Here is an 11,667-nt window from a genome sequence, read left to right on the forward strand (position 1 = left end):
ATAATACTATTGACTTTTATTAGGGAGCTTGTAGAGAGTCAACAGTATTAGAAACTGTAAGAAAATCACGGCGCCCCACGTTTTTGATAGCTTATAGTAGAGTGATCGCTTGCATTATTGTGATGTATAGTATTTATTTTCTACTTTTTAGTTCAATCAGAAAACGTGGGTTTTTTAAAACTTTTTTAATGATTATTATTTTCTACTTTTTAGTGTTTGTCTGTTTGTTTGCATGTAAATCTTGCTATCGATTTTATCTTTTCACTTTTTTTTTGGGTAAACGAAGACAACTCGTAAAAAGACAACTCGTAAAAAGACAACTCGTAAAAAACACGTTGTGTGAATACGTTACTGACTAGAACACATAGATTTGAACCCGTGTCGAGTGGGATAGCAATCGTGTGCCCAACCACTCGACCATATCGTCTCCCCCATACTGGCCACCAGTTGTTACGTTATGGTTGTTTGTACACAAACACAGCGTGACAACTACTCAGTAAGCAAAAAGAGGGGGAGTGCCGAACCTTGTTTTCATCAAATTACAGTTACTGGGTAATGTCCCTTTTCCCCCACGTTTTTTGGTACAATTATATAGCGGTCTAAAATGATCAATAAAATGTTTCCATGGATTAATTTAGTAATAAAAACAATAGAATATTCAATTGTCATCCAAAACAAAGCTTCCCTGAAAATTTCAGCGCGCTAGCTAACTGGGAAGTGCCAGAAATTTCGATCGCAAGATTGGATTGGAAAGACAAACAAACACACAGAGAAAGCAAGTTAAAGAAAACGTGGGAAAAAATTAAGAACGAAGAAGATTTCAACTAGATCTATCTAACATTTCCACGGAAAGATTTTTAAGGACTAATTTAATTAATTGAAGACAATTTTCGCACGACGGTGTAATTGTATACCTACACGTGAATAGACTGTGCACCAAACTACACTGTCCTTGAACGCTCCAAGTTTACAAACAAAGATGCTCAGCCCTAACCCATCATGTTTTTCTTGACCTAAACCTTTTCGCTATGGAAGATGAAAACGATGACAGTAAGTCAGATAAACTGAGTTTAGACTAAGTTTAAGAAGTTGGGACTGGAATTTTAATCAAGTTTTTGGCTGTTTTAACACTCGCTTCTAAGCTTAGAATAAAATAGTAAATCAAAATTCAAAATATAAAAACCTGTCTTTCAACTGGATTCACGTAGATCTAGTCATAGATCTAGATCTAGAACTGTATTCACATCTATTGTACAAAGTCTAGTCGTATTTTCTTACATACATTAGATACATTTCGAACGGCGTTTGCAATTAAAAGGTCCGTGTTTAGTCATTCATAGGTCTATGTTTAGTTATTCCGTGCGTGTCGTTAAGTGTTTAAAGATCTTTCTTTAGCTAATCAAAAGGTCAGTCTTTAATCATTCAAAAGTCTGTATTTTGCCATTTAAAATTCTGTGTTTAGTTATTCAAAGATCTGTGTTTAGTTTAATTATTTAAAGCTATGTTTATGCAGGAAAATATTCTACTTTATTTGTTTAATTTCTCACTTCATACGACGTTAGGATCCTGATCAGGCTTAGCCCTAGTGTTAAAGTTACAATAGCAGAACAAGCAAAGAATATTTTCGATGTCAAGTTGGCGATCAAAGAAACTGTGAATGCTAAAAGTTAAGGTTAGGCTAGCGCTTTATATCAGCTGGTGTTTCTGTTAGAGATAAACCAATGATATATTTTCGCACACTGACACGCTTATAACTAATGTAACTGCATAGCAAAAATGTGTTTCGGCGCTCGTATTAAACTTGATATTAACTTGTCTCGGCGTTAGGAAATTGTCGCTAGATATTCCAACTTTTTGTATAGAAAACACAATCGATGTGAAGTAGCAATCATAAACAAAACGTGGATCCTTAACCTACAATCCTATTCTGAAATATCTTGACGTGGTGTTTCCATCTTTGAGTTCTTACTTGTCATTATTTCTAAACAGATGGCAGTTATAAAGTGAAATTTGGGTTTGTTTCATGCTATTTTATTTCTAAACAGAAGGCAGTTCTAAAGTGAAATTTGGGTTTCTTTCAAGCGATTTTATTTCTAAACAGGTGGCAGTTCTAAAGTGAAATTTGGGTTTCTTTCAAGCTATTTTATTTCTAAACAGAAGGCAGTTCTAAAGTGAAATTTGGGTTTGTTTCATGCTATTTTATTTCTAAACATGTGGCAGTTATAAAGTTAATATTTTTTTTTTGCTTTCTTTGTTTTTCTCCATCTTCGTTCTTAATTCCAATATTGTATGGAAACTCCTCCAACTCAATTAAGTATTACGTGTCATCATGCTATGAGCCATATGGCCTGTTGACTCCGATTTCAACCTGTTTTACATTCTGAATTTGCCTTCATGGCATATTTTGTCCACCCAAGAACACTCTGCAAGGCAGCCGTTGTTAAATTTTAGAGTTGTCTCTCCTAGATATGTTGCTGTCCCCAGCTATCGAGCCTCATTTGCCCGGGACTTTTGGAGCTAGCTATCATACGCTTCTTCACACGACCGCGCAACCCTGCATATCTAGTTTAAAATTCGAGAAATTCCTTTAATTAAAATAAAATGCGTTTGCATGTTTAGTTTTTTAAGCTATATTGTTACCTAGCTATAATCACAAAAAGCTGTTAAGAAAATAAAAATAAAACTTTTCCATTAAGACTCCCCCCAGCACGACGAGGAAGAGAAACAAGAAGAAGTGACAACTCCCGAGCACCCAGAAGACGGCCAGTCGATACCAGAAGAAGATGAAGGAATCCGATCGTCTACGAGGGATATTATGTCAAAGAGTGAAGAGGATGAAATGTCTGGCCAATCAAATGAAGACCGTGGAGTGGGGGGAGCCGTCAAAGACGAGACGGGGGGTAAACTGGTACGACAGAGCATCGGCGAAGGTAGCGCGACTGGTGAGAACGATGAAGGAGCACCCCTCCCACCCACGGCGGTATTCACGCAGGAATCAGCCACCAGAGTTCTGTCCGCTCTGTCTGTGGGCTCGAACAATGACGAGAGGGAGGACGACGAACCGCCGGAGGAAATCCTCTACGAATGGAAGGGAGAGCTCGAGGAGTATGACGAGCCCGATATTTATCCATCTGAAAAAGATTATAAATGGGTGGAAGAACTTGTTGAGGCATCAGATGAGGAGGGGTATTCGGAGACAAGTAAGGGAACTGACCTGGGGAGCCTCGCCGCCCAAGCCGAAGCCAGCGAAAAGGTGGTGGCACCCCAAGTACCCGAGGCTGAAGGAGCAACACAGGCTGTGTCGGAAGAGGGAGTGTCCGTCACGGACGAGGCAGCAGCCGAAGGAAAAGACGCCGATGCTGAAGAAACGTTTGAAGTCGCAACAGTCGAGCCGGAGCAAGAACCAGAACCTGAACCGCCGAAGAAAAGGTACAAGAAAATCTTAGTTAAAAAACTGGTGGAGCGGCCACCGAAGATCCACTATGAGCCTCGTTACGAAAGGGTGGCGGACAATACAAACGACCCCGGTTATTTCATCCACGCCCCCGTTACGCTCATCCACTCCTTCGGCTATGACGCCCAGCGCATGGCGAACCTGCACGTGCTGGATGAACAGACACTGGTCTTTATGTCCGGGTTTGTGCTCACATTCCTGGACCACACAACTCTCCACAAGACTTACCTCAAGTGTCTGGGCGGATCGTGCTTCGGCGCCCTGGCCGTGCACCCCAGTAAAATTCTGTTCGCGGCGGCCGAGAAAGGGAAAAATCCCGTGATAGGGATTTGGTCGTGGCCAAAACTGCAGCTGTTTCGAAAACTTAGAGAGGGCACAAACAAAGTTTACGCTTCGGTGAACTTCAGCCCAGACGGGAGGCTGCTGGCGTCACAAGGGGGAGAACCCGACTATCTCATCACGGTGTGGAACTGGCTGGCCGAGACCCCCATCCTGAGGGTCAAGTCGCACTCCCAAGACGTGTACAGAGTGACCTTTTCAAAAGAGTTAGCGGGGAGACTAACCACCTCAGGTCTGTGTCATATCAAGTTTTGGAAGATGGCGGACACCTTCACAGGGCTCAAACTTAAAGGCGATATCGGGCGATTCGGGCGGACGGAGCTGTCCGACATAGAAGGTTATATCGAGATGCCGGACGGCAAGGTGCTGAGCGGCAGCGAGTGGGGGAACCTGCTGGTCTGGGAGAACGGGCTGATCATCGCAGAGCTGTGTAGCAGGGTCGACGTCCCCTGCCACGACGGCATCGTCCGGCAGGTGTTGCTGACGGATGGCGAGTTCTACACGACGGGGCAGGACGGATGGGTCAAGACGTGGAACTACGACGCCGTGGACACGGCTGAGATCAACACGAGTGAGGAGAGCATCAAGGTCCCCATCAAGGTCATGGCGCAGGTGCAGGTGGCTGACGGGGCCGACATCTGGTCCATCGTCCCCAACATCCCCGACCCCAGTACCAGCTCCATATTCTGGTTCGCCCAGGACGGCGCGGGCTCCATATGGAAGGTCGACCTGTCCTTTTTAAACACGGCTAAAGAGCCGATGCTCATCTCCACGGCCCACGGCGGGCCAGTGGTCGGTTGCCAGATCTCCAACGACAACTGCCTGTTTGCTACACTGGGCAAAGACGGCCAGGTCAGGGTCTATAACTACTTGTCTAGGGAGTTGGTGGCCAGACGACATTTCACTTCTGCAGGTTCATGCTTCCTTTGGCCGTCTACACTGATAGACGGCCAATTTAATAAAATGATCGCAGGATTTAGCGACGGTACCCTACGAGTCATGCAACTGTCGGGTGTCCCGACAAAAGACCTGCCCCTGTCCATCATTCTGCTCAGCGCCATGAAACCTCACGCTCGGAAAATCACATCAATGGCGCTCGACAAAAACGCTGAACATTTCGTCACAGGGAGCGAAGACGGAACCGTTTTTTTCTTTGATGTCAAGCAAAATTTTCTTCCGATGGTTTTTGTCGCCATGCCGGATTATCGAGGCGTGTCGTTCCTCAAGTGGAATTATTTACCCCAGGAGAAAAAGACAGTCTTCGCCGTGCTAGACGGAGGGTTTATCCAAGAGATTGGCGTGCCGGAGAAGAAGCACATCCACAACGAGACGTCCTACCACTACATGGAGTCAGCGCTGCTGAAGAGCTACTACTTTAAGAGCATCAAGTCTCAGCTGAGACACAATGAGGAGCTGGAGAGAGAACGGCTGGCGGAGGAGGCGAGACAAGCAGCACAAGAGGAAGAGAACCGGAAGAAAATCACAGAGGGAATGGAGACTCAGTCCGAGCAGGACTTGAGACTCCTGCAAGAGGCGGAGGAGTTTGAGCGGCTGAAGCTGGAGGAGAAGCCTAAGCCAAAGTGGGAGCCGTACTACCCACCCGAGCCGAGCCCCATCCTGTGTCTGATGCCGGGGGTCAGGGAAAACGAGATGTTTCTCTCCATGGGGAAGTACGACTCGGGGTATCTGTACCACGTCAAGATGAACAGCAAGGTCAAGGCCGAGCCGCAGCCCCAGGAACCCATTGGCGCCATCCCCGTCGAGGACTCTGACGATGTACCGATTACCGCCTTTGCGACCAGCGTAGACGGGGATCAATTCGTATTCGGTTTTGCTGACGGACGAATACGAATCCAGAAATGTATCTATCCGTTCGACCTGGACAATATGGGCCCCTACTGGACCGAGGGCGTCCACGACTGCGTCAAGGGCAGCATCACGTCCATAGCACTGGACATGAAAGGTGTGTTCATGATCACATGCGCCAACGACGGGAACACGTTCCTGCACTCTTTCCTCCACCCGGACATGCTGGACCGGTACCTGGAAAATCTGTACTTCCACGAGGTGCCGTACGTCACGCAGCCGACCACCGTCCAGGATATCATCGACCCAGACGCCTACACGCTGGAGAAATATAAAAACATTGAGAAAGAAATGGCGCTACTGGCTGCGGCCAAACGCAGCAAGGCGGCGAGAAAGGAAGAGATTGTTCGTCTGCGGCTGTGGTACTGCGATATTTTAAGACAAAACAGCGAGCTGCCTGAAGATTCTCGCTTGACCCACACCGAGCTGTCCATTACCTCAGACAACAGCGTCAGGAGAGAAGAAGAGCTGAAGGGGGCGCTGAAGAACTTAGAAGTAGAGATGGCGTGGGAGACAGAAAAATGCAACATCGCTTTATCTAAGATGAAGTCCGCATACAAGGACACACTGCACAACGAGTTGTTCAAACTCAAGTCCTTCAACTCCAATTTGTCGGTTTGTTCGTTCCGTCTGCCAAAGATGCCGCCGTTTTTTGAAGCTGCTAAAGACAGGATCGAGCACCAGAGGACGCCGCACGCGGTGGAGTCAGACATTATAGAAGACGACCTGTCGTCCCACGTCAGCTCCGTCATGACGCACGAGCCCAGGCCGAGAAAAGTGTCCGGCATGGACCGGTTTGTTTACCAGCGGCAGGTCAGGCTGTGGGAGAGGAAGCAAAGGAAGATTCAACGCAGCCAAGTCTGGAAGGATTTCCTGGCCACGGAGCCGAAGGGCAAGGAGTTGAGGGAGGAGGACAAGGCCATCGAGAAGGCCATGACCAACATGGGGGACATGAAACTCAAGATGGCGCCTGACTATAAGGTCCCTGAGGATAAAAAGCTAACAGAACACAGGGCGCGTAAAAAATGCGTGTTCCTAGAGGAGATAATATTCAACCTGAAGAACGAGTTTAATCAGAAGTTAATTAAACTACGGCATCAGAAGATCGCACACATCAACAGGATGAAGGAGTACGTGAGGGTGATTGAGGAGAAACAGAAGCTACTGCCAGCCGGCGAGCAACTTCAGATCCCAGAGATTGAGGAGATGACCATCGAGGAAAACCCTTACTCATACATGTACTACACGGTCGAGGACATCAAGATATACAAGAGACAAATGGAGGAAAAGATGAAAGCTGCGGCCTCACAGATCAGCGCTAAAGCTGCCAAAAAACCGGAAGTTCCCGCCAAAAGAAGGCTGATGGGAAACCAAAACCTGTATCGGAAAGTCTCATCCGGCTCAAATAAAGTTGAAAGTGTGGATCAAGAGCCGCAAGAAAAAAAAGAAAGCTTCGACCTTGGTAACCACGTGGAGGACATAGTCTCCGAACCCTCGCCCTTAGAGCGCCAGATGGCCAAGGTTAACTTGACCAACGCCCGGTTCTACCAACAATACTACACCAAGCTGATAGACGAAGAAAAGAAGGCGTTCGATGTTAAGCTCAAACTCCTGCGGCACCGTAAGCTGAAGCTGGACTACCTGCTGAAGATTGCCGACGAGCGAATGGTCCTGTTGATTGACGAGTTTATCCTGGCACAGCGGAGCGAGGCTATGGAGGCGTCCATAGAGTTGAAGATCCTGGACGCCAACAAGGAGAAGAAAGACTGCAGCACGCAATTCAAAACACTGCAGAAAAAACTGGAACTCGTGAAAAAAGACATGGAGGGCTACGTAAAACAAAGGCAGGTCTTGTTGTCCGAAGTTATGCAGATTGCGACCAGGGCGCCTGCGTTTGAGAAGTACCTCATCCGTGTGTTTAATAAAAAATTAGGCAAACAGAAACGTAAATCTGTTGTCAATTCCGAGGTGTCTAACCCAGAAAGTGACGAGGACAGCGAATCTAGCAGCGATATGGACATTGAGGAGGAAGATGATGACGACGATGGGTTGGATGTTGATCTCCCTCCATCAGAGCTCAACAAAGAAATCTACGAGCAGGTGCTAGAGGTCAGAGACAAACGCTACGTCATCGACGAGTACGAGGCTGCGACTCGAGAAGTATACGATGACGTCAACAACGGCATGAACGCCTTGAAAGCAAAGATACGCGACGCCGATAAGAACCTGGAGACTGGGCGAAGAGATTTGGACGCTTTTATCAAAGAGAAGCAGGAGAAGCAGAACGATCTGGACTGCACGGTGTCCATCAAACTCCACCAGATCTTCCTCATGGATGAGGACATGAGGGACGCCCTCTGTACGGACAACGACACCATCGAGCAGCTACGGAACCGGATTCCGGAGCTCAGGAAAGAGACGGTTATACAGAAGAAGAAAGGCAAGGACATCAAGAAGCAGCACTATACGCTGCAGAGAGAGAAAAATAAATTCCTTGATCGGTAAGTCGAACGGTCGTTTGATGTTTAGTCTATGTTTGTTTGATGTTTAGTCTAATATTCGTTTAATGCTTAGTGTAATGGTCGTTTGATGTTTAGTCTAATGGTCGTTTGATGTTTAGTCATATGGTCGTTTACTGTAAAAGATGTATATTATATATCTATTCCTCTTTTGTGAAGAAGATTGCACAAACCTTGGCATTTCCAATCTACTTACACAGCCGAATACAGCTTTCTAAATGCTATTTATTTACTGCGAGGAGAGTTTTTTAGAATGATTTGTAATAACATACAATGACATATATGGATTTCAAATGAGATCTAGTGACATGTAGTAGCATGACATATAATGAGTTTAAATTATATGTAATGTAACGAACAGACATGTAGTGACATTAACTGACATGAACTGACATGCAATGCCATATAATGCCATTTAATACCATGTATTCAATGTAATGTCATGTAATGTCATGTAATGTCATGTAATGTTGTGTAATGTCATGTAATGCCCTGTAATGTCATGAAATGCCCTGTAATGTCATATAATGCCATTTAATGGCTTGTACTGTCATGTAATGCCATATAATGCCCTGTAATGCCCTGTAATGCCCTGTAATGTCCTGTAATGCTCTGTAATGCCCTGTAATGCCCTGTAATGCCCTGTAATGCCCTGGCCACCAACAGCCTGGAAGAGATGAAGGCTAAGTGTGACACCGAGATGATCAAAAAGTTTGGCACCGTGAGGGCTATAGAGGAGCTCGAGTATTTCTCTAAGGACCCTGAGATACTCACCCTCCAGCACGAGCAGGAGATGATCGAGGTGAGTTAAGGTCAAGGTCAGTCTGATCATATCAGGTGAGTTGAGGTCAAGGTTGGTCTGATCATATCAGGTGAGTTAAGGTCAAGGTCGGTCTGATCATATCAGGTGAGTTGAGGTCAAGGTTGGTCTGATCATATCAGGTGAGTTAAGGTCAAGGGTCTGATCGTATCAGGTGAGTTAAGGTCAAGGTCGGTCTGATCGTATCAGGTGAGTTTAGGTTAAGGTCGGTCTGATCATATCAGGTAAATTAAGGTCAAGGTCGATCTGATCATATCAGGTGAGTTTAGGTCAAGGTCGGTCTGATCATATCAGGAACAGGGAAGGCGTGGTTGGATGGTAGAGCCTGCGACTACTAACCCGAAAGTCTAGAGTTCGGATCACTAGCACGAGTCTCTAATACGCCCCTGAGCCTACTCAGCTCTGATGGGTACCTGACTAACGTTAGGGAAAGTAAAGGCGGCTGTCTACAATAGCCTATCATATACCGAGGTCACAGAAACAGATGAACTCTACTTCATCTGCCACATAGATCGTAGATTGATGGGGTAACTTTACTTAAGGGTCAAACTGGTTATATCAGGAACAAATCAGTTAAAAGTTTAGGAAAGGACCAAAATATGTTTAAAAGTTTAGGAAAGGACCAAAATATGTTTTAAAAGTTTAGGAAAGGACCAAAATATGTTTAAAAGTTTAGGAAAGGACCAAAATATGTTTTAAAGTTTAGGAAAGGACCAAAATATGTTTTAAAAGTTTAGGAAAGGACCAAAATATGTCTTAAAAGTTTAGGAAAGGACCAAAATATGTCTTAAAAGCTTAGGAAAGGACCAAAATATGTCTTAAAAGTTTAGGAAAGGACCAAAATATGTTTACAGTTTAGCGAAGCACCAAAGTGTGTTTTTAATCAGGTTTTCAAATTTGTAATTTTTGGCGTCTTCTTGTCCGGCCTGTGTTGTGTTAAACATCTTACCATGTCCGGCCTATGTTAAACATCTGACCATGTCCGGCCTATGTTAAACATCTGACCATGTCCGGCCTATGTTAAACATCTGACCATGTCCGGCCTGTGTTGTGTTAAACACCTGACCATGTCCGGTCTGTGTTGTGTTAAACACCTGATAATCTCCGGCCTGTGTTGTGTTAAACACCTAACCTATCGTGTGTTGTGTTTAACAGAAGCAGCACGCATACGACCTACACCACTACGGTATAGAGCAGCGTATGTGTGTTACTGACCGTGTTGACGTCACACGCCGCCATGCCGAGCGGATGTACGGGAAGGCGGACATGATGTACCAGGTGAACGATATGACCAAACAGATGGACGAACAGATGCGCCACCTACCGTCTGAGTATGAGGATATCACCACCCAGAAAGAGATTGCCTTCCTAAAAACGGTAAGCTTTGTTGGTTGCGCTACGTGTCCATAATCATAATTCTAAACGCAGTTTTGATACAAGAGGGAAGAAAGTTTGGCGGTTAAAATTTTAGAATTGTAATTACATTAATTAGTGTTAGAAGTTTAAAGTGACATTTGATGGGGTTTGAACTGGATCTCCGAGACGTATAAGCCGACAACGCAAACTACAAACCGACACCACAAGTCACACAGAAATATGCCAGACACTAACTTGCAATACAAACACTTGATTCGCTTTAATACACTCGGACAATACCTCGTCGATATTTTACTTTAGCTCTAACTGGCCAATACAGCGTCGATATTTGACTTGAGCTCTTGATGGACGATACCGCTGTCGGTATTTGACTTTAGCTGTAACTGGGAAATACCTTATCACTACTTGACTTAAGCTCTAGATATACAATACCTCGTCGAAATTTGTCCTAAGCTCTAACTGAGCTGCACTCACAAGTAGATTCACCACTACCATCACCCCTGTTAAATCCCCTTCCCCACCACCATCATCACCCCCGGTTAAATCCCCTCCCCACCATCACCACCACGGTCAAATCCCTTCCCCACCATCATCATCCCAGTTATATCCCTTTACCAGCATCCCTCCCCCGCCCCTCGTTTAAATCCCCTCTCCACCATCACCACCCCGGTTAAACCCCCGATACGGCCACCAATAATGTATTCAGATTTAAAACAAACACACCGGACGTGACGTAACAGACCTGCACTTGTCTTACAGGTGGTGGAAGATCAAAGGCAGGTGCTAAACGCCCTGAAACGTGAAATAGGCCGCATGACGTCACGTCTCAAACCTCTGCCGCCAATCCACCATCAAAATAAAGATCAATGATTGGCCGGTCGTGGACACGTGATTTCCCAACAAATGAAGAGCATTGATTGGCTGGCGCTGGTCATGTGATGGAGTAGGCCAACATGTACTCTAATCAAAATGTAATTTATGCAATTTCTATGTCGTAGAAATTGCATCAATGTACCACGTATACATATACATATACATATACATATATATATATATATATATATATATATATATATATATATATATATATATATATATATATATATATATATATATATATATATATGTATGTATATATATATATATATATGTATATATATATATATATATATATATATATATATATATATATATATATATATATATATATGTATATATATATATAAATTCATATTTATATTCAATTTATTAAAATCTTATATCTACGTATTTTCACCTATAATTTTATTCCA

General features: G+C 44.5%; 1 protein-coding gene across 1 annotated transcript; it reads left to right on the forward strand.

Annotated features, from left to right (window-relative positions):
* The first annotated feature begins 986 nt into the window (after positions 1-986).
* LOC131943799 (cilia- and flagella-associated protein 44) lies at positions 987-11,401 on the forward strand. Its single transcript, XM_059304081.1, has 5 exons — positions 987-1,050; positions 2,697-8,160; positions 8,845-8,980; positions 10,154-10,375; positions 11,135-11,401. Exons 1-5 carry the CDS (start codon positions 1,029-1,031, stop codon positions 11,243-11,245), a joined length of 5,955 nt encoding a protein of 1,984 aa, XP_059160064.1. The 5' UTR covers positions 987-1,028; the 3' UTR covers positions 11,246-11,401.
* Positions 11,402-11,667: the final 266 nt, after the last annotated feature.

Source organism: Physella acuta, unplaced genomic scaffold, assembly GCF_028476545.2.
Source record: "Physella acuta isolate Inbredline_101_S28 unplaced genomic scaffold, ASM2847654v3 ptg000466l, whole genome shotgun sequence".
Classification (NCBI taxonomy): Eukaryota; Metazoa; Mollusca; class Gastropoda; family Physidae; genus Physella; species Physella acuta.

Excerpts from the sequence above, each read along its gene's own strand:
- LOC131943799 (XM_059304081.1), top strand. The coding sequence starts at position 1,029 with ATGGAAGATGAAAACGATGACA. Across the intron at positions 1,051-2,696 it reads GGAAGATGAAAACGATGACA|ACTCCCCCCAGCACGACGAG; the intron begins GTAAGTCAGATA and ends TTTTCCATTAAG. Across the intron at positions 8,161-8,844 it reads AAAAATAAATTCCTTGATCG|CCTGGAAGAGATGAAGGCTA; the intron begins GTAAGTCGAACG and ends GGCCACCAACAG.